Source organism: Piliocolobus tephrosceles, chromosome 20 (genome assembly GCF_002776525.5).
Source record: "Piliocolobus tephrosceles isolate RC106 chromosome 20, ASM277652v3, whole genome shotgun sequence".
In the NCBI taxonomy this organism is placed as follows: Eukaryota; Metazoa; Chordata; class Mammalia; order Primates; family Cercopithecidae; genus Piliocolobus; species Piliocolobus tephrosceles.
In genome coordinates, this window is record NC_045453.1 from 5,821,163 (window position 1) to 5,844,793 (window position 23,631).

General features: G+C 41.7%; 1 protein-coding gene across 1 annotated transcript in view; it reads left to right on the forward strand.

The window, feature by feature from the left end:
- The window catches only part of EFCAB8 (EF-hand calcium binding domain 8), a 99,649-nt gene extending 76,645 nt beyond the window's left edge, over nucleotides 1-23,004 (forward strand). Inside the window, exons 22-26 of the mRNA XM_023220581.1 lie at nucleotides 3,479-3,647; nucleotides 19,850-19,979; nucleotides 21,196-21,400; nucleotides 21,481-21,579; nucleotides 22,515-23,004. Coding sequence (XP_023076349.1) covers nucleotides 3,479-3,647; nucleotides 19,850-19,979; nucleotides 21,196-21,400; nucleotides 21,481-21,579; nucleotides 22,515-22,988 — 1,077 coding nt within the window. The 3' untranslated portion in view covers nucleotides 22,989-23,004. The remainder of the gene's footprint in view (nucleotides 1-3,478; nucleotides 3,648-19,849; nucleotides 19,980-21,195; nucleotides 21,401-21,480; nucleotides 21,580-22,514) is intronic.
- Nucleotides 23,005-23,631: the final 627 nt, after the last annotated feature.

The following is a 23,631-nucleotide window of genomic DNA, read 5'->3' on the forward strand; positions in this document are numbered from 1 at the left end:
CTGGGTTTACGCCATTCTCCTGCCTCAGCCTCCCGAGTAGCTGGGACTACAGGCGCCCGCCACCTCGCCTGGCTGGTTTTTTGTATTTTTTAGTAGAGACGGGGTTTCACCGTGTTAGCCAGGATGGTCTCGATCTCCTGACCTCATGATCCGCCCGTCTCGGCCTCCCAAAGTGCTGGGATTACAGGCTTGAGCCACCGCGCCCGGCCGAAATAATGTATATTTTAAAAAAATGTCCTGCTGGGACAATAGGGATAACTTTATCTGTATTAGAAGAATGAAGTTAGACTCCTACCTCATAACACACAAAAAAATTGCTCCAAATGGATCATAGACCTAAATGTAAGAGCTAAAATTGTAAGACTTTTAGAAGAAAATAAAAAATAAGTGCAAAATATTTGTGACCTTAGACAGTGTATCTTAGATATGACAGCAAAAACAAGCTACAAAAGAAAAAAACAGATAAATCGGACTTTGTCAAAATTAAAAACTTTTGGACTGCAAAGGATACCATCAAGAAAGTGAAAAGATAACCTTACAGAAAATACTTGCAAATCATATCTGATAAGGGACTAGTGTCCAGAATATATAAAGAACTGTTGCAACTTGATAAAAAAAAGATAAATAACCAAATTAAAATATGGGTAAAGGATCTAAATAAACATTTCTTCAAAGAAGATGTACAAATGGCTAATAAGTATATTAAATGGTGCTAAACATCATTAGCTATCAGGGAAATGCATATCAAAACATAATGGGATCCCACTTTACACTTGTCAGGATAACTAGATAATGGCAATGGTTGGCTGGGATGTGGACAAACTGGGACTCTTACACATTGCTGGATAGAATGTAAAAAGCTGGCCAGGCACGGTGGCTCACGTCTGTGATCCCAGCACTTTGGGAGGCTCAGGCAGGCAGATCACGAGGTCAGGAGTTTGAGACCAGCCTAGCCAACATGGTGGAACCCCGTCTCTACTAACAATACAAAAATTAGTAGGGCATGGTGACAGGTGCCTGTAATCCCAGCTACTTGGGAGGCTGAGGCAGGAGAATCGCTTGAACCTGGGAGGTGGAGGTTGCAGTGAGCAGAGATCACGCCATTGCACTCCAGTCTGGGCAACAAGAGCAAAACTCCAAATTCCGTTTAAAAAAAAAAAAAAAAAGTAGAACGCTGCAGTCACTTTGGAGAACAGTCTGGCAGTTCCTCAAAAATTAAGTGTAGAGTTACCATATGATCAAACAGTTCCACTCCCAAGTGTATACCCAAGAGAAATGAAAACATGTTCACATAAAATCTTGTACATGAATGTTTATAGTAGCATTATTTATAATAATGCAGAAGTGGAAACAACCCAAATGTCAACTTCCAAATGGATAAAGTGTGGTATGGTGATACAATGGAATGTTATTTAATAATAAAGAATAAAGTACTGATGCATGCAACAATATGGATGAACCTTGAAAATACTATGGTAAGTGAAAGAAGCCAACCACAAAATACCACATAATTGTGATTCCGCTTAAATGACATGTCCAGAATGTCCACATTATACTTTCTATAGAGTTAGAAAGTAGGTTAGTGGTTTCCTGAGGCTGGGGGAGGGAGTTGGGGGAATTGGGTAGTGACTACTGGGTAAAGAGTTTCTTTCTGGGGTGATGAAATGGTCTAAAATAGAATGTGGTGGTGGTTGCACAACTCTGAATATACCAATAACCATTGAATGAGCACTTTAAATTGGTAAATTATATGTGAATTATGTTCAATATAGTTGTGTTTAGATATCTGTAAAAATGATGGTGCAAATATTCTTTTTCACAAACCTTTTTTGTTGTTGTTTATAGTTGTTTATTTGCACCTCTAGTAACTTGTCCCAAGGAAAGAGTATGTAAAAGAACATAAACCATTTTAAGGCCTTTCATGTATGCTACAAAATTGCACTCCAGAAGGTTTATACAGTTTTGCATTTCATTAGCCTGTTTTGTTTTATCTTTGACAACCTAAAGAATTTATTAGTAGTATTCGTCTGAGGATCCTCTAGGTCTATCAGAGTGTCTTTCTTATAGAAGACAGTCAATAAATAAATATTGTAAGTGAGCAAAATATTTTTGGTTGATTTTTAGGTGCAAATGGTTTCTTTTGATTTTAATTAAGATGCCTTTGTTTATTAGAGATATTAACATCTTTTCTTATTCTATTGGCTTTGTATAACTTTGTGAATTGTCTCTTCATGTCCTTTGCCTACTTTTTATTGTGGTAACTATCTTTTATAAATGTTGTATAATTAGTTAAAAATATATTAGGCTGGGCATGGTGGATCATGCCTGTAATCCCAGCTCTCTGGGAGGCCAAGGTGGACGGATCGCTTGAGCCTAAGAGTTCGAGACCAGCCTGGGCAACATAGTGAGACCCCATCTCTAAAAAAAACACAAAACAATAAAAATATATTAAAAGATTAACTCATTGTCTGTCATATGGATTATAAATATCCCCCCAAATTTGTCATTTGCTTGTTAATTTTATTTATGATGATTTAAAAATTACAATATATTTTTTGGTGTTCAAGTCCGTTTTTGTTCCCATTGTGATATTTTCATTTGCCTATCACGTTCTTGGAGAAAAGATAAACATTGATTCATTCTTTTGTAGGTGTTTTGTGATTTCATTGAAAATAAAATCTTCAATGCATCTGGTATTTATTTTGTTGTAGGATAAAAGATAACAACATACGTTTCTCTTATAGTTCATCAGGTATCCCACTACTGTTTATTGAGTCATGTTTTCTGTTACCACTCTTACCATATACCAAAGTTTTACGTACATTCGGGTTGGTTTCTGAGCCTTCTATTGTCTTCCATTACTTTGTTTAAAATTTAAAGTTTATTTTTCTGACTTTCCATACTTGAATATGGTCAAATAAATCCCCCTTTATTAATCTTGTTTTGTTTAAAAATGGTCATTTTCACTAATTTTCCAGTTCAGTAGTTTATTCTCTCAGTGTAATGTGATTTATCAGGCCATTGCTCACCCTATTCATCTCCCAATGCCCAACTAAAAAACTTTAGAAGACTGAGGCTTTTGCCCTGGCCCCATCACTTTCTAGCTCTGTGGGCTTAGTCTAGTTATTGAACATTTCTGACTCTCACTTTTCTCCTCTGTAAGTCAGTGAGAATTATATATTTCCTCTAAGGTTGTGAGGTTCAAATGGAATAATGTGTATACAGGCACTTGGTAAACAATGTGGTCATATGCAAGTGCTTTTTATGGTTTTACCTAAGGGGCCACTGAGGGCCAAAGAAGTGTTGGTACCTATGTAAGGTCACAAGCAAGTTCATGTGGAACACATCTAGAACTAGAACCCTAGCCAGTGTCCCAGGGCCCTTCCAGCTGGGCTCTGCTGCCTGCAGTCCTAGGTGCCTTCTGATTAGCCTGTGTGTGGTCTTGACATAAGTGTTTCTCCTGTACTGTCCCCTATAGGTTGTAGCTGGCCATACCATTTCTCTGGTTCCCCCCACGCTCCTGATTACCTGGAAGGGCCATTTGGATAGTGTGGCAGACATCCTGTATGTGGACAACTTCCAGTTGGTTATCAGCGCTGGCCAGGACCGGGACGTCAAGGCCTGGAAACTCTCCGGTGATGCCATTGGTATGGGTCCTGCTGAAGCTCAGCCATGCCCATGGCCCTTCTTGTCTCTGTCCCTGTCTGAACATAAGCTGGTATGAACTTTGTACTCTGTGGGGAGGGACTCTCAGGCCACAGCAAATGCCTTTGCTTAAATAATATTACAGTCTGCCCAATTGTCTGTTCAGCAAACGGTCCTTCCATCCATTCACCCATTCACCCAATATTATTCACCTATGTATATTTTTGCAAATCATATATCTGATAAGGCATATTCCTTTCTCTTTAAAAAAATAAACTGAATTGTTGCATTGTATATATATTAAAAAAAACCCATACAAACTCGAAGGGTTCAGCTTGGTGAATTTTGAGAAAGTAAACACATCCCCATATAGCCACCGTTCATGTCAAGAAACAATTAGGGCCAGGTGTGATGGCTCACGCCTGTAATCCCAACAATCTTTTGTCCCCTTTTCCTCCTGTGCTATCTTCCTTTTTGTTTTTGTTTTTTTTTTGTAGTGACTTGTCTCTACTAAAAATATGAAAATTAGCCAGGCATGGTGGTGCACTCCTGTAATCCCAGCTACTTGAGAGGCTGAGGCAGGAGAATCATGTGAACCTGGTAGGCAGAGGTTGCAGTGAGCTGAGATCATGCCACTGCACTCCAGCCTGGGCAACAGAGTGAGACTCCGTCTAAAAAAAGAAAAAAAAAAAAAGAATTAAAAGTGACTTATGTACCACCATTACAGTATTACAGCATTCTGTATTTTTCTGTGTACATTTATCAGAAAGTTTTGTATTTTCATATGCTTTCGTATTCTTGCCTAGCATCCTTTTGTTTCAACTTGAAGGGATCCCTTTAGCATTTATTTAAAGGCAGGTCTAGTGGTGATGAACTCCTCTTGTTTTTATTTATCTGGGAAAAGTTTTATTTTTCCTTCATTTTTAAAGGACAACTTTCCTAGATATAGTATTTTTGGATGAGAGTTTTTGTTGTTTTTATTTTTTATTTTTATTATTTATTTATTTATTTATTAATTTTTTTGAGACAGAGTCTCACTCTGTCGCCTAGGCTGGAATGCAGTGGCATGATCTCAGCTTACTGCAAGCTCCACCTCCTGGATTCATGCCATTCTCCTGCCTCAGCCTCCCGACTAGCTGGGCCTACAGGCGCCCACCACCACGCCCGGCTAATTTTTTGTATTTTTTGTAGAGATGGGGTTTCACCATGTTCGGCAGGATGGTCTTGATCTCCTGACCTTGTGATCTGCCTGCCTCAGCCTCCCAAAGTGCTGGGATTACAGCACTGCACCCGGCCGAGTTTTTGTTCTTTTTATAATGTGTTGCCTTGTGGATTTCTTTCTTTTTTTTTTTTTTTTGAGATGGAGTCTGGCTCTGTCGCCTGGGCTGGAGTGCAGTGGCCGGATCTCAGCTCACTGCAAGCTCCGCCTCCCGGGTTTACGCCATTCTCCTGCCTCAGCCTCCGGAGTAGCTGGGACTACAGGCGCCCGCCACCTCGTCCGGCTAGTTTTTGGTATTTTTTAGTAGAGACGGGGTTTCACAGTGTTAGCCAGGATGGTCTCGAACTCCTGACCTCGTGATCCGCCTGTCTCGGCCTCCCAAAGTGCTGGGATTACAGGCTTGAGCCACCGCGCCCGGCCTGTGGATTTCTTTTACTTTATCCTAGTTGGAATCCCTTGAGCTTCTTAAATATAGGTTTCTTTTCCTTTTTAAGATTTGAAACATTTTCAGCCATTATTTACTCAAATAAGCTTTTTGTCCCTTTCTCTCTCTCTCTCTCCTCCTTCTGGTACTACCATAATGCATATATTGTCCATTTGATGATGTCTCATAAATCCCTTAGGCTTTCTTTACTCTTTAAAATTCTTTTTTCTTTTTGCTTCTCTGACTGGATATCTTCAAGTCTGCTGATTTTTCCTCCTGCTTGATCAAGTCTACTGTAGATGACCTTTGAATTCAATTATTTTATTTTTCAACTTCGGCTCTAGAATTCTTTTTTTTCTTTCTTTCTTCAAGACGGGGTCTTGCTGTGCCACCCAGGCTTGAGTGCAGTGGCATATTCAGCTCACTGAATCCTTGACCTGCCAGCCTCAAGTGATCTTCCCATCTCAGCCTTCTGAGTAGCTGGGACTACAGGTGCATGCCATCACGCCTGGCTAATTTTTTGTATTTTTTGTAGAGACAGGGTTTCACCATGTTGCCCAGGCTGGCCTTGAATTCCTGAGCTCAAGTGATCCACCCGCCTAAGCTTCCCAAAGTGTTGGGATTGTAGTTGTGGGCCACCGTGGCTGGCCTCTGTTTGGTTCTTTTCTATATTTTCTGCGTCCTCACTAGTATTCTCATTTTGTTCATGTATTGTTTCTGAGCTTGTTGAGCATTTTTATCATGGTTACTTAGAATTCTTTGTCAAATAATTCATATACCTCAATTTCTTTAGCAGCAGTTTCTGGAGATTTATTTTGTTCCTTTGGGCCATGCTTCCCTATTTTTTTGTGTGCTTTGTAACTTTATTTTGGGATGCATGCATTTGTAAAAATCAGTCATCTTTTCCAGTCTTTATATACTGGCTTCATTCAGGGAAAATTCTGTACCAGTTAGCTTGGCTAAAGATTCTGGGGGCCTCTCAAATCTTTTGTATGGATACTTTCATGGGACTTATGCATGTAAATTTGCAATTATAGCAATCTACAGGTTTATTTTTTTTTAGGAGTCCATTATCTCTTGCTCCCTCTGGTGTCTGTTTGCAGTACTGCAAGTTCTCTAGAACTGCTACAAGCTTCCCCCAGGCCTCTAGAATATGCTGGGTCCTTCAATAGTCTGAGAGAGGCAAGACAGAAACCAGTCTCCTGGGTACCCCTCAAAGGCTAACACTGGATATATATGCTCCAAATGTGCCTCCTCAGGGAGAAGCTGGAAGTTGGGTTATTTTCCCTACTCATTCCTCAGAGCGGCAGGAGGGACTCTGATAGTGAGTGTATGCTAATCTAAATTGTCACCTTTGTTCTTAGTAGCCCAGTCTGGTGCCCCTTCCTGTCAGTGCTTAGATTCAGGCAAGACAGAAACTGGTTCATCATGCAGCCCTCTGAGAAGTCTGCATGTTAGATGTACGTCTCAGTCTTTCCCTCCCAGGGAGAAGCTGGAAGCTGGGGGTTCCTTCCCAATCTGCTTCACTGAGCCAGGAGGAGGGATTACAAGTGAGCACCATGAATTTTCCTACTGGCTTCAGTGCAGCTGGTGTGTGTGTGTGTGTGTGTGTGTGTGTGTGTGTGTGTGTGTGTGCGCTTGTTTTGCATTCATCTGGGATGAATGGTCCTGGTTTCTGGTCCATGTACTGTTGTTCAGTCAGTGTCTCCATAAGGAGAAGGAGGTGCTGGATCTTCCTATTCTACCATCTTGCTGATGTCACCCATTTTTTGTATCTTTCAAAGACATCTTTGACTATCCCCTAAATATAATATCTAGTGTTTTTTTAGAAGCTTGGTTGTTTTAAAAATCTGATTTCTGAAGTGTAATTTATATCCAATAAAAGCACCTTTTGAAAGTATATAGTTCTATGAGGTTTCATGAATGCATAGAATTGTGTAATTGGTATCACAATCAAGACATAGACATTACCCCAAAAAGCGACCTCATGTCTCCTCATAGTAAACTCTATTTCCTTCTCCTAACCCCTGGCAGCCATTGATCTGTTTTGTCTCTATAGTTTTGCCTTTTCCAGATTATCATAAATGGCAACATACACCTGTAGCTGAGTGAAAGTCTAACTTTCACTTAGCATAATCAATTTTAGATTCATCTGTGTTGCTGAATGTATCAGTAGTTTGTTCTTTTTATTGCTGAGTATTATTCTACTGTATGGCTCTGTCATAGTTTGTTAATCCATTCACCAGTTATAGGACATTCGGTCATTGTCAGTTTTGGGTGATTATGAATGACGCTGTTTTAAACATTGTTTTCATTTCTGTTGGGTATGTATTTAGAAGCAGAATGACTGGGTTGTATGGTTAAGTGTATTGAAACTTTATGAGAAACGACCAAACTGTTTTGCATTTCTACGTCTGCATCTTCATCAACATTTGGTGTTTGATCTGTTATTATTTTAAATTTTAATAATCTATGATTATAGCATGAGATTTCAATACTCTTCTCTCAATAATTTATAAAACAACTCTACAGAAAATCATTAATGATATAGAATACTTGAATAACACCATCAAATAATTGTACTTAATTGACACTTATAGATCACTCCATTCATAAACAAAATAAACACTATTATTATTGTTGTTATTTTTTGAGACAGAGTCTCGCTCGGTTGCCAGGCTGGAGTGCAGTGGCGCGATCTCGGCTCACTGCAACCTCCGCCTCCCGGGTTCATGCCATTCTCTTGCCTCAGCCTCCTGAGTCGCTAGGACTACAGGTGAGCGCCACCATGCCCAGATAAAGTTTTTTTTTGGAATTTTAGTAGAGACGGGATTTCACCATGTTGGCCAGAATGGTCTCGATCTCTTGACCTCATGATCTGCCTGCCTCGGCCTCCCAAAGTGCTGGGATTACAGGCGTGAGCCACCGCACCTGGCCAACATTATTTTTAAGTGCACACAGAACATTACTTCAAACAGACCATATTCTGGGCCACAAAACAAATCTCAACAATTTCAAAAGGATTTATGCCATACAGAATATGTTCTCTTATCCCAGTGAAACTGAATTATAAATCAAAAACAGAAATATCTTTGAAATATCCCTAAATATTTGGAAGCTAAATGACACATCTCTAAATAACCCATGGGCCAAAAAAGAAATCCAGAGGGAAATTAGAAAATATTTTGAACTGAATGAAAATGAAAATATAACATTTCAAAATTTATGAGATGCCACAAAAAACAGTAGTAAGGGGGAAATTTATAACACTAAATTCCTATACTAGAAGGAAAAAAGTTCAAATCACTAGCCTCAACTTCCACATTAAGAAACTAGAAAGAGGTCTGGTGTGGTGGCTCACGACTTTGGGAGGCAGGTGGGGGGATCATTTGAACCCAGGAGTTCAAGACCAGCCTGGGCAACATAACGAGACCCCATCTCTATGAAAGAAAGAAAAGAAAGAAAGAAGGAAAGAAGAAGGAAGGAAAGGAAGAGCAAGTTGAACCCGAAGTAAATAGAAGAAAGGAAATAATAAAGATTAGAAAGGAAATCGATGAAACAGAAAAGTAAAAAATAATAGGGAAAATCAATGAAGCCAGAAGCTGGTTCTTTGAAAACATCAATTAAATTGATAAACCTCCAGCTAGACTGGGCAGGAAAAAGAGAGAGAAGACACAAATTGCCAATATCAGGAATAAGTGGGATGACATCACTAATGATTCTACAGATGTTAAAAGGATAACAATGAAATACTATAAACAACTTTATACAATAAATTTGGCAACTCATATGAAATAAACTCCTTGAAAGACACAAACTACTAAAGCTTACACAAGAAGAAGCAGATAAACCAAATATCTTTATATCAAAGAAATTAAATTTGTAGTTTAAAACGCTCCTCACGAAGATATCTCCAGGCCTAAATGGCTTCCCTGGTGAATTTTACCAAATATTTGAAGGAGAAATAATATAAGTTGTACAGAAACTCTTCCAGAAAGTTGAAAAGGACACAATGCTTCCCAACTCATGAGGCAACTTGGTACCAAAACCTGACTAAGACATTATAAGAAGAAAGTGAAAAAGAAAAGAAAAGGAAAGAAACAAAGAAACAATTGATTAATATCCCTCATAAGCATAAATGCAAAATATCTTAACAAAACTTTTGCAAATAAAATCCAGCAATATATAAGAAGGGTAATATATCATGATCAAATAGAGTTTACCCCAGATATACAAGGTTGGTTTAATATTTGAAAATCAATATAATTTATTGTATTAATAAACTTAAAGTGAAAAACTATGTGATTATCTTGATATAATAAAGTCATTTGACAAAATTCAATATCCATTTCTGATAAAAACATTTAGCAAAATAGAAAAAAACTTCCTCAACTTGAGGAAGTGCATCTGTGAAAAAACCTAAAACTAACTTTACACCTAATGGTGAAAGGCTAAGTACTTTCCCCTGACCAGGAATAAGACATGCCACTTCGATTCAAAATTATACTAGAAGGGTAGAGGGCAGTTAGAGAAGGAAAAAAAAGGCATTCAGATTGGAAAGGAAGAAATAAAACTTTTTATTTGTAGTTGACTAATTGTCTATATAGAAAATCCAGTGGATTTTACTAAAAAGAGTAAGGAGTTTAACAAGGTTGCAGAATACAAAATCAGTATAAAAAATCAATTGTATTTCTAGATACTAGCAATGAACAGTCAGAAATTAAAGTAAAAGATACATTTACGATAACATAAAACATATGAAATACCAAGATATGTAAGTACACAGAAAAGTACTACAAAACATTGCTGAGACAAAGTGTAGAAGATTTACTGTGAATGGGTAGAAGACTCTCTGATTAAGAATAAAATTATCTCCAAATTGATTTGTAGGTTAACTGAAATACCAATCAATATCCCAGAAGAATTTTTGTAGAAATTGACACACTGATTCTAAAATTTATATAAACCAGTCAAAATAGCTTTGGCAAAGGAAACTAAGATGAAGGGTTAACACTGCCTGATTTCAAGACTTATTGTGAAACCATGGTAATCAAAACAGTATGGTAATGGCATAGAGACAGACAAATAGATCAATGGAATGGCACAGAAAGTCCAGAGATACACCCATACATATATGGGCATCTGTTTCTGACGAAGGTGCAAGGGCAATTCAGTGGAGAAAAGACAGACTTAAAGCAACGAACTTGGATCCACACTTCACACCACATACAAAAAGCAGTTCAAAATGGGCTGTGCATGGTGGTTCATGCCTGTAATCCAAGCACTTTGGGAGGCTGAGGTGGGAAGATCACTTGAGGCCAGGAGTTCGAGACCAGCCTGACCACATGACAAGACCCCATCTGCTAAACATACAAAAAATTAGCCAGGCATGGTGGTGCCGGCCTGCAATCCCAGCTACCCAGGAGGCTGAAGCACGAGAATGGCTTGAACCTGGGAGGTGGAGGCTGCAGTGAGCCAAGATCACTCCACTGCACTGCAGCCTGGGCGACAAAGCAAGACTCTGTCTCAAAAAACAAAACAAAACAAACAAAAACAATTCAAAATGGATCATAGAACTAAAGGCAAAAGTTAAAACTAAAACTTCTAGAAGAAATCATGGGAGAAAACCTTTGTGACCTTGGTTTAGGCAAAGATTGTTTGGATGCAACACCAATAGAGCACAATTCATAAAATATGAAGTTAATAACAGTTTATCAAACTTAAAAACTTCTGCTCTTCAAAAGATATTGTTAAGAGAACAGAAAGATAAACCACAGACTGGGAGAAGATATTTGCGAATCCTGTATCTGATAAAGCTCCTATTTAGAATATATGAACTCTCAGAACTCAATAAGGAAACAAACAATACAATAAAAACATTAGAAAAAGGTTTGGATAGACCACAAATTTGAAGAAACTTCACTGTAAGAATTAAAGAGGAAACACGAAGGACAGCTCGACAGTCAGCAGGGACAGGTTTATTTTAAATAAACCTGAGAGGGGCGGCTGGCTGAGTTAGTTAGGTTAGAGCCACACTCTCTTACAGACTACGAGTTTTTAAGGATTCAGTGGGGGAGAGTTTATTAGAGGCTTGGACTGCTTCTGTCTCTTTGTTGTGCTTATCTGGGAGGGAGAGTTGTGTGTCTGTTCCCATACATCTTTCTGCAGCTGCAGGCGTATCCCCTCTGCTTTTAGCTTCCCTATCTTAGTGCACCTGAAGGGAAAAGGCCCACTGTTTTACTGAGGCCCATTGTATGAGGGTGAAGTTTAGCAGTTACCCAAGAGACTTTCCCCTGACCTCCCTCTGTGCTGGAGCTGTCTTATCTGTGTTTTACTGTCTGCTCTTTCTGTCTGCTTGTGGTTAGAAGTGATTTCCTTGAAATGCATGAGGCTAGAAAGGGAGCTGGAACTTAAAGTGGTGGTATTTGTCCGAGATGATGGTGCTCCTGCTCTGTCATTCACCAAAGAAAGTATATAGAAGCATGGAAAACAATGCTCAATATTTATTCATTAGAAGAGACATACTAATTAAAACCGCTATGAGATACCATTTATCTTATTAGAATGGCTGAAATTAAACAATATTGATCATACTAAGATGGTATATGAAGGAGCTGAAACTCTCCTGCACGGCTAATGGGATGGTAAAATGGTACAACCGCTTTGAAAAGCATTTTGGCAGTTTCTTAAAAAGTTAAATGTGCCCCTGTGATATGAGTCAGCTGTTCCACTTCTATGAAAGCATATGCCCGGGTAAATACTACATATATAAATATTCACAGCAGTATTTTTAATTTAATTAAATTAATTAATTAATTAATTTTTGAGACGGAGTCTCGCTCTGTCGCCCAGGCTGGAGTGCAGTGGCGCGATCTCCACTCACTGCAAGCTCTGCCTCCCGGGTTTACGCCATTCTCCTGCCTCAGCCTCCGGAGTAGCTGGGACTACAGGCGCCCGCCACCTCGCCCGGCTACGTTTTTGTATTTTTTAGTAGAGACGGGGTTTCACCATGTTAGCCAGGATGGTCTCGATCTCCTGACCTCGTGATCCGCCTGTCTCGGCCTCCCAAAGTGCTAGGATTACAGGCGTGAGCCACCGTGCCCAGCCAGCAGTATTTTTTTGTAACAGCTCCAAACTAGAAACAATTCAAATGTACATCAATAGTTGAGTTGTAAACTATGGTTTATGGAATATCACTCAGCAATAAAACAGAATGAAGAATTGATACGTTATATAATGTGGTTGGATCTCAAAATAATTATCCTTAGTGAGAGAAGCCAAACAAAAACCTGTACATATTGTATGATTTATTTTTTCCCAACCATTTACATCTGCATCTATTTATATAAAATTTTAGGAAATGCAAACAAATTTATAGTGTGACAGCAGATAACTGGTTGTTTGGGGATAAGGGGCTGATGAGGGTTGGAAGGGTGAGAGCTCAAAGAAGCAGAAAGAATCTTTTGCAGGTAATGGATATGTACACATTAAGTAGAAACCGGTTATTGCATGTCAGTTATACTTCAATGAAACTGTTAAAAATAGTCATCCTACTAGGTTTATAATGGTATCTTACTAATGATTTTAATTTGCATTCCTCTAGTGACTAATGATGTTGAAATATTTTCTTGCACTTATTAGCTATCCATATATTTTCTTTGATGAAATGCCTGTTCAGATCTTTTGCCATTAAAACAAATTGTGTTGTTTTCTTATTGAGTTTTGAGAATGCTTTATTCTGGATACAAGTTCTTGATCAGCTATGAGGTTTTGAAAATATTTTTCTCCATTACTGTGGTTTATGTTTTCATTCTCTTCACAGTGCATTTTGAAGATCAGTGGCCAGGCATGGTGGCTCACACCTGTAATACCAGCACTTTGGGGGGCCAAGGTGGGTGGATTGCTGGAACTCAAGAGTTTGAGACCAGCCTGGGCAACATAGTGAGACTCTGTTTCTACCAAAAAAATAAAAATTGGCCAGACGTGGTGGTGTATGCCTATAGTCCCAGCTACTCAGGAGGCTGAGGCAGGAGGATTGCTTGAGCCCGGGAGGTTGAGGATGCAGTAATCTGTGACTGAGCCACTGCACTACAGCCTGGGCAACAGAATAAGACCCTGTCTCAAAAAAGGAAAAAAAAATCAGAAGTTTTAAGTTTTGGCATTGTATGCAAGAAATTTTTTGCCTAACCCAAGGTCACAGAGGTTTCTATTATATTTTCTTCTATAAGCTTTATAGTTTTCACTCTTACATTTTGGTCTATAATCATTTTGAGTTAATTTTTGTATATGTTGTAAAATATGAGACAAAGTTTAAATTTTGCAGAGTTAACCACTTGTTCCAGCACTGTTTTTAATCCTTTCTCCTTTGAGTTCCTTTTGTACTTTTGTCAAAAATCAATTTTGTTATTGGCCATTCATACATCGACTTCTGTGTAGTGTCTTTTTGTGTATTTCATTGTTTTTAAGAAATTTGGTTGTTAGTCTTTATGTTTTTGATTTGTAGAAATTCTTTGTGTCCTGGATACAAGGCCTTTAACAGGTGTCTGCATTGTGAGTACTTTTATCGGTATATCGCTTGCCCATGCATTTTCCTGATGGCATCTTTTGATGAGCAGAAATTTTTAATTTTGATGCAGTCCAACTTACCAAGTTAAAGAACATGTGGTACTTAACAAATTGTGGTAAAAATATATAGCATAAAACTTACCATTTTAGCCATTTTTAAGTCTACAGTTCAGTAGTGTTAAGTATATTCACTTTGTCGTGCCACAGAGCTCTGGAACTTTTTCATTTTGCAAATCTGAAGCTTTATAGCCATTGAACATACTCCTCCATTTCCCCTTACCCCCAGCCCCTGGTAACCATCATTCAACTTTCTGTTTCTATGAATTTAGCTACTTTAGTTACTTACCCAAGGAGAATAATACAATAGTCATATTTTTGTGACTGGCATCTTCCACTTAGCATGATGGCCTCAATATTTATTAATATTGTAACATGTGACAAGATATCCTTTTTTAACATTGAATAATATTTCATTGTATGTATATGCCACATTTTCTTTATCCATTCATCCATTAATGGACACTTTTTTGTTGACTCCACCTCTTGGCTGTTGTGAATTGTGCTTCTGTGAACATGAGTGTGCAAATATCTATCTCTTTGAGACCCTGCTTTCAATTCTTTTGGATAAATACCCACTAGTGGGATTGCTGGATCATATGGTAGTTCTACTTTTCATTTTTTTAAGAACCTCCATACTGTTTTCCATAGCACATGTACCATTTTATAATCTCACCAAACATGCACAAGGGTTTCCATTTCTCTGCAACCTTGCCGACACTTGTTATTTTGTTTTTGTTTTTGTTTTTTTGTTTGTTTGAAACAGCCATTCTAATGGGATGATATTGTGGTTTTGATCTGCACTTCTCTGATGATTCATGAGGTTGGCAATAATCTTTTCATGTGCTTGTTGGCCATTGTATATCATCTTTGGAGAAATAAATGTCTATTCAAGTTTTTTGCCCATTTTAAAATTGGGTGTTTTTTTTAAGTTGTAGGAGTTATTTATATATTATGGATATTAACCTCTTATCAGGGATATGATTTTCAAATACTTTCTCCCATCCTGTAAGCTTCTTTTTCATTGAGTTGGTTGTTGATTGTGGTTTTTATTTGTTTGTTTGTTTGTTTTGAAATGGAGGTTCGCTCTTGTTACCCAGGCTGGAGTCCAGTGGTGTGATCTCAGCTCACTGCAACCTTCACCTCCCTGGTTCAAGCGATTCTCCTGCCTTAGCCTCCCAAGCAGCTGGGATTACAGGCACCCACCACCACACCCATCTAATTTTTATATTTTTAGTAGAGACTGGGTTTCATCATTTTGTCCAGGTTAGTCTCGAACTGCTGACCTCAGGTGATCGACGTGCCTTGACCTCTTAAAGTGCTGGGATTATAGGTGTGAGCCACCACACCCAGCCTGATTATGTTTTTTGATACACAGAAGTTTTCACGTTTAATGTCTATTTTTGCTTTCATTGCCTGTTTTTTAGTGTTGTATCATTGACCTAATCCAATGTTATGAAGCTTTTCTTCCATATTTTTTCTAGGAGTTTTTACAATTTTGGGTATTATGTTTAGATATTTAATTCATTTTGAGTTCATTTTTGTATATGGTGTAAAATAAGGGTCCAGTTTTACTCTTTTGCATGTGGCAATTTGGTTTTCCCAGCACCATTTGTTGTAGAGACTGTCTTTCCCAATTGAGTGGTCTTGGCACTTTTGTTGAATATCATTTGGCTACATATGTGAGGCTTTATTTTTTTATTTTATTTTATTTTTTTTGAGACAGAGTCTTGCTCTGTTGTCCAGGCTGGAGTGCAGTGGCGCAATCTTGGTTCACTGCAAGCTCCGCCTCCCGGGTTCATGCCATTCTCCTGCCTCAGCCTCCCGAGTAGCTGGGACTAAAGGCACCTGCCACCACACCTGGCTATTTTTTTAATTTTTATTTTTAGTAGAGATGGGGTTTCACCATGTTAGCCAGGATGGTCTCAATCTCCTGACCTCATGATCCGCCTGCCTTGGCCTCCCAAAGTGCTGGGATTAGAGGCTTGAGCCACTGCACCCGGCCAAGGCTTTATATTCTATTCCGTTGGTTTATATGTCTGTTTTTATGCCGGTACCACACTGTCTTGATTACTGTAGCTTTGTAATATATTTTAAAATAAAAAAGTAGATGTTTTTGTTCTCTAAGAAATTTTTGCTTACATTAAAATTACAAAGATATTCTCTTAGATTTCCCTCTAGAAACTAGAGATTTTGGCTTTGAATTTAGGTCTATGATCTATCTTCAATTGATTGTTGTGTAGAGAGGATGTTTTGTCTATATCCAGTTAGCCAAGAGAGTTAAAAAAAAATCATAAATAGGTGTTGGATTCTGTCAAATGCTTTTTCTGCTTCTACTGTGATAATCATATAGCTTTTGTCCTTTATCCTGTTGATGTGGTAAATTACATTTTTTGAATTTTGAATTCAAACCTGCATTCCTGGAGTAAACCCCACTTAGTCAAGATGTATTATTCTTTTAATATATTGTTGAATTCTATTTTACTCCTTAATGGGAACTTTATTGTATTATGGCTAGGAACCCTTGAGTGCCTAAAACCTTCTTGGTCCTGGACATCTATCCTCCCATGAGTAGAGTGGCCAATGGGAATTCAAAATACCATTTTACTTTGGTTTTCTTGGTTTTGCCTTAAAAATGCAGCATTTTTGTGGGAAGTGGAGATAGAGCCATATGATTTTGCCTAAGGCAGGCCCCTCCCTTTCCCTAAAGCCAAACCCGGATCTTACCCTAGCGGGCCATTAGAGACAAGAACACAAGTGGAAAACAGAACGGCTCCTTCAAGTGCATGTATAACAAGTGATCCCTGCTGGGCTCAGTGGCTCACACCTGTAATCCCAGTACTTTGGAAGACCAAGGTGGGAAGATCACATACGCACAGGAGTTTGAGACCAGCATGGGCAACAATGTGAGACCCTGTCTCTACAAGAAATTTAAAACTTAGCTGGGCATAGAAGTGCGCACCTGTAGTCCCGGTGTCTCAGGAGGCTGAGGCAGGAGGATTGCTAGAGCCCAGGAGTTTGAGGCTGCAGTGAGTTATGACTGTGCTGCTGTACTCCAGCCTGGGGAATAGAACAAGACCCTGTCTCAAAAAATAAAAATAAAAAAAAAAATAAAACAAATTATGTAAAAAACATGCCCTCTCAGTATTCGAGAGTCCATCCTGTTTGGATTAGCAAATGTTCTATTCTTGAGGAAACCCCAAGAAGGGCTTGAGAAGGGGGCTGGGAGCCTTCCCCACCTCCAAACAGCAAGCATATATCTTCTGTTCCATGTCCTGAGCGAAGGTATAGGTGGCCTCCAACCCAACTGGAATAAAGACCCTGCCTCACGTGTGCAAATGCTGCCTGCCCATGTAAGGGAGAGAAAATGCTGTTTCTCTATTTTTCATTAAAAACAACCCTTTCAGCCCATCTCTGTTCTTATATTTGTGTGCCTCTTTTAAACAGTGTATAATTGAGTCTTATTTTTTTCATCCTGACAATCTTTACCTTTTAATTGAATATTTAGTTCATTTAAATATCAGCGATTACTTGTGTAGTTGGGTTGAAGTGTATCATCTTGCTATTTATTTTTTTTGTTTATCCTATCCTTGGTTTCTTTTTTCTTCCTTTTCTTATTTCTTTTGGGTTAATCAAATATTTTAAAAATTGTTGTTTTGTGTGCTCTATTTGCTCTTTAAGTAGTATCTTTTGTACTGTTCTTTTAGTGATTACCTTAGAGATTATATGTATTCTTGACCTAGTGCTACTCCCTGTGCAAGAATCTTACATCCCCCCCATGTTTATGTTATTATTATATATTTTATTTCTACATATGTTGTGTCTTCCTATAAGACATTGTTATTATTATTTCTTTCAGCAGTCAATTTCCTTTTATGGTTACTGACATATTACCATTTCTGGTGCTCTTCAATCATGAAATTCTAGGATTCTGTCTGCAATTGTTTTCCTTTAGTCTGAAGAACTTCCTATTTCTTATAGTGGTATCTGCCACTAATAAATTCTCAGATTAATAATTTTCAGATCAAATTTTCCAATCAATGAAAATATCTTTATTTTGCCATAAAATCTAAGACTATTTTACTGGGTATAGAATTCTCAGCTGGCAGTTTCTTTTCTTTCAGCATTTAAAATACTCATTCAATGGTCTTCTGGTGTTCATATTTTCTGTTGAAAAGTCAGTTGCAAGTTGCTTCTTGGAAGGTAATTTGTCTTTTTTTCCTCTGGCTGCTTTTGGTTTTCAGCAGTTTGACTATGATATGCCTAAGTGTGGTAGTGTTTGTATTTATTCTCTTGGAGTTCACTGATCTTTTAAATCTAGAGGTTGATGTCTTTCATCAGTTTTGAAAAGCATTCGGATATTATCTCTTCACTATTACTTCTGCATTATTCTCTCTCCTCTGATTGTGGGGGTACTAACTATATGTGTGCTAGACTATTTGACTTTGTCTCGTAGGTCTCTCATGCCCCTTTTTTTTTTTTCATTTTTTTCAATCTCTGAATTCCACACTGTTTTTTTGCTGACCTGCCTTCCAGTTCACGAATCCTATCCTCTTCTGTATGCAGCTTGCTATTAAATCTATTGAATTAGTTCTTAATTTTAGATTTTTTTTTAGTTTTAGAATGTCTATTTGATTCTTTTCTATAGATTACAATTCTTTTCCACCATTTTATTCAATTTTCCTTAATTTTATTTAACATTATTTGTAACAGTTATTTAAAGTTTTAATCTGCTAACTCCAATGTCTGAATCTTCTGGAGGGTCCACTTCTAATGCCTATTTCTTCTCTTGATTATTGGTTATATTTGCCTTTTCAAATGTCATATATACAAAATAAAATTTAAAAAAAATCCAAAACTTCTCTGGGCTTGTATAAATGGACTGTAAAGACTTGATATTATTTCCCCCAGAGCATTTGCTCTTTCCTCTGTATAGGGCTGAGCATCTCCATCAAGTTGGGAATTGAACTGGGCTGGGGCTGAGTAGCAGCTTTAGGAGGACTGAGTTTGCCTCTGTGTTCAGTTGTCTCAAGGATGAAATCTGTGTCTGTTTCAGGCTCCTCCTTCAGTGGGACTCTGTTTCCCAATGATCTCATTCTGCTTTTCTATACCAGCACCTACAACCCCAGCCTCCCTGGTGCTCGGCAAATGTCCTAACAAGAAGAACAGCTGTGCATTCAGGCGAGATTTATTAATCATGCCAGCCACAGTGGATGTCAGAAGCTGTGCTGGTCTCTGTCTCTCTAAGCCAAGTCTGATTCTCATTCAGCCTGTGTGTAGACTCAGGAGTGCCCCCGAGACAAGAAAGCAGCTCCCACTCTGAGCTTTTCTTGGAAAACTTGTCCCTTTCTGTCATTTTAGTTCACCTGGCCCTCTGCTTCTACTGCTCTCCAGTGATTTTTTTTTTTTTTTAATGATTTTGTACCTATCTGTTTTATTTTTCTTAACTTTAAAAATCCTGCAGCAGGAGAATGGCCTGCTACTCACTATTCTCTGCCCAGGAGCAGGACTTAGTTCCGTTTTCACTATCTACTTTTTACTCCAGCCCCATTCCCTCCCCCACCACCCCCAATCTCATATCTGATGGGTGTCTGACCATTTTATGCCATTACCATTTTACACACAAGCTACCTGAAGCCCAACTGAGGATCATTCAGTCACTGCCATAGTACTCTCCCCATCTCAGTTCACATGTGGGGCAGGATGCTTTAGGCCTGAGCTCCGAGTGTGTCCTAGGGCTTCTGTCTGGCTCATCCACATATTTGTGGAGTACTCAGTGTCATGCTTGGCATATGGTGGGCACTCAACATTTGAGTGGGTGTGGGGGCTGAGGGGAGGGGTTGCTAGCTGACCCTTGAAGGTAGAGGATAAGGGGCAGAGGGCTTGGAGGAGGGCGGTATGCCAGTTGTGGTTCTGAGCAGTGTCTGGTCAAATCACAGGAACATTTGGCCTGAGTGTGTGGAAAAGACTACAGGATGCCCGTGATGGTCCTCATGAAAACAGAGCAAGCTTAGAGGAAGAGGGCCGCTCCACTGGCACCACCCAGAAGGCCTTCCATCTGGAACTGCAGTGAGTGAGCACAGGCTGCTTGATCTTCTCTGGCCTGAGGAGGGAGAGGCTGTGAGTCTTCCCAGGTCCCAGGAAGCCTCTGCCTGGGTTGGGTAGAGCTAGGCATGGGTGGGGAGGACCCTCAGAAGGCCAGAGGCTTGAGAGTTGCAGGCAACTCTACTCCACAGTGGCAGCTATGGCTGGAGAGCCCAGGCCCTGTTTTAGCCCAGCTCAGCTGAAAGGTTGAGCAGTGAAAGGGGAAAATACAAAAACCCAAGTGCTTGGATGGGGCCCTGTCCCCCAGCCAGGCCCAGATTTGCTAGAGCTGACTTCCCTGCAGAGGTCATTGCTGCATGGCCAGAGGTCCCTGGCAGAGGAGTGCTCAGGCCCAAGGCCCTGATCCTGAGCGGACATTTGTGTTATTTCCCTGATTTGCAGGGAACATCAGGCTGCTGGCTACTTGTTCCTCCCCCTGCAGTTTCATCTCCTACCCACTCCATCCACTCCATCCTTATTCCTGACGAAGCCTCCAGTAATTCTGGTTCATTCGAGAAAATGAGTATTGAGATCCTACTGACTGCCAGACCTTGTGCTAGGTTCTAGAGATACAAGACGTCCAGACACAGTCCTGCTTCAGAGAACTCACAGTTTACTCAGGGAGGTGGACATGCAGACTCATGGCTGTATTTTATGTGATAATGAGAGTATTAGGAACAGGGATGGCTCAGAGGACAATCTATGTGATTGAGTGGATCAAGTAAGGAAGGCTGCATAGGAGAGGTGATTTTGGAGTTGGGTTTTGACGTTTAAGTAGGAGTCTGTCAGGTACCCACAGAATCTTTGTGGCTCCGGTGCTGCCATCAAGGCATACATCTTGACAGTGCTGTGGAGGGACATCAAACAAGGCAAAGGCAGGGTTTCCCTGGGGCAGGGGGCAGACATGTTTGAATAGTCCACCAGGGGAGGTCCAGATAAAGCCAGACGGGGTGTCAGGTCTGCATGGTGGAGAGGACAGAGTGGTGGGAGAGTGGCAGGACTTGCTGGGCCAGCTGCATCGATCCAGGCTTTGCAAATTCCATACTTGCTCAGTGATGGGCTCTGGGAATTTGCCCTGGGGGAGGGATGGAAGATTGGAAAGGATCACGCCCAGGAAGGGGAGAGCCTTTCAGGGTTTCTGGGAGGGTCACCCTGCCTTGCGGTGGGGGGACATCTTGTGAAGAAAAGCCCCCCACGCTAGGGAGCAGCGGGATCTGGCTGAGGCCCTGATATACCAGCGGCGAGAGCAGGCAGCGCTGATGGCCCTCCTGCATGGGAAGGCAGATAAGGAGACAGAAGCTTGGGCCAAGCTGCAGAAGATGGCCCTGATGTCCCCATGGGCCGGAGAGCGCCCCCTGGAAGACATTGAGGACAGCTGGAGCAAGTGGGAGTCCAGGGACAAGCAGGTGAGGCTGAGAGGGGAGCACAGGGAGGGGTGCAGGGACCCCCAACTCGCAGGCTTCACTCTTGGGCGTGGCTCCTGCAGGTGAGCAAAGTCTTGGGAGCGGCGTATAAGCCCAAGGAACGCCTGCGGAATACCAGGTTCCTGTCCATGAGGGTGCCGTACGGCTGGATGAAGCAGCAGGTGAGGCGGGATGGGGCGGCCCCCAGGAGGCTGGGTCAGGGGCCAGGGAATCCCATGTCCACCGACAGCCACCCTTGTGCCCACACAGCCCTTCATTGGGGTGGACGGGAGCATTTGTCCTTTAACAGGGTTCTGGGCCATGGACAGTTCTGGGATGGGACTGATGTGTCTGGTTTGTTTGCCAATGCCCTGGCTGAGGTCACTAGTGCAGCTTTTGTCCTTGAGGACAAGCCTCAAGGGCCTGTGGGACAAGGTCCCCCTTGGGCAGGGCCCCTGTCTATAGCCTCCAAGCATTTCCTATGGTCTGTGGCTGTCCATTTGCTGGTTAGCATATTTCCCACCTGTGTCCCCACTACCTTGGTGCTCAAACAGCAGACCAGGGTGTCGTGCCAGGCCCGTAGTAAGAGACAGGGTAAATGGAAGGAGTGGCTCTCCACTGGGGACAGAAAGGAGCAGGGGATGTTCGAAAGAGCAGATGAGAGCTCCAGATTTGAGATCCCAGCCTCTCCCAGCCTCCCTGTCCTTATCTTCCATGGGAGATAACACCGAAGGCCATGTCTCTGCAGGCCCCCCGTCCCGGGCTGGGGAGAGGCTGGTGTGACATGGATTGCTCCAAGGAGCTCTTTGCACCTGGGCCTCACCCAGGGTCCAGCTCAAGGCCTCATTCGCAGAAGTGGACAGTCTCCTCACCAGCTCACAGGGTTGTCAGAAGCACCATAATTGGGTGGAGAGCAGGGCTGGGTGCCTGGCCTGGTGCAGGGTGGATGCATGGGTCTGCAGACCATGGTGGTTAGTGGCAACCATAGTCCTCTGGACATGCCTTCTTGGCATGGGAAGACCTCAGGGCACCTCCTTCCTGCAAGTCTACTCTTGATCCTGGGTGTCCCTGGCTCCACCTGGTGCCACATTCCCGCTCCCCACTCTGTTCCCTGCAGATCTCGCCTCAGGTCTACCAAAGCCTGCACTTCAATGATCTGATGCCCACTCAGCAGCCCGACTTCCTGACCAGCAGGGGCCCAGACCAGCAGGACCAGCACATCCGCCTGGTAGCCCACGATGTCCAGAAGGACCTGGTGCCCAGCAGGGAGCAGGCTGTGCTGGATACCTTGGACAGCACGCCTGCAGCCACCTCCTCCCCATCTTCCTTGTTATCTGTCACTGCCTCAGCCTCCAGGCTGCTGGACTCCAGCTTGCCTGCCTTCCTGAGGCCCCAGTTCTCTTTCTTGCTGCGGCCCCAGTCGGCCTCCACGGCCCATTCCACCCCCTCGGTCCCATCCCCGGTGTCCAAGTCCACCCTGCAGAGGTCAGCAACCCCCAAGCACATTGTCTCCTCCCTCAAGCGGCCCCCAAGGCCTCTGAAGGCCACCTTCATGTCCTCTGTGAAGGAGGGCTCCCACGTCAGGTTCTGAGGTGCTCTGCCATCTTCTCTAGTCCTGCAGCAGGACCACTAGGCCCATGGCGGGCCTGCATGTCCCTGGCTTATTCCCTACCAGACGCAGAGGATGTGGCCCTTCCTCCGGCCGTCCCACTTGCCTCTCTGGGGAAGTCCACCTGTCTCCTAATCTTATCTTCTCTCTGGCCCCGCACAGAGCCCTGGGGCAGAAAATAAATGTTCTCAGCTTTGGGCGTCCACAGGCGATGAGGTCGGGCTGTGTGTTCCTTTCCCCTTGGGTCCCTCCTTATCTGAGACCGTTCACATCCCCTGGCCCTGGCACAGGCAGAGAGGAGAGTCCCTCTCCAAGGACACTTGGGTGTGGCTGGTTGGCTTAGAAATTTGGTTCAACCTCATTGTAAGAGTGAGGCCTGGCAGCCATCTGGTGAAGGTCATGGCTGTTTGTCTTCTGCCCCTGCTGTCTGTCAGTCTTCCCTCATCATCAAACACTCCATCCCAAGCACCCTTTTCTGTCCTGTGTGCAGAGAGGGCTGGAAGCATGGTGGGCAGCACCCCTCGTGGCTCTGCCGCTGTCTGGCTGTGGAGTCCCATGTGTCCTTCCCCTCTGGCCCAGAGTCACCTGTCCAGACCTCTGCTGGGCCGTCAGCACTCTCGGCAGC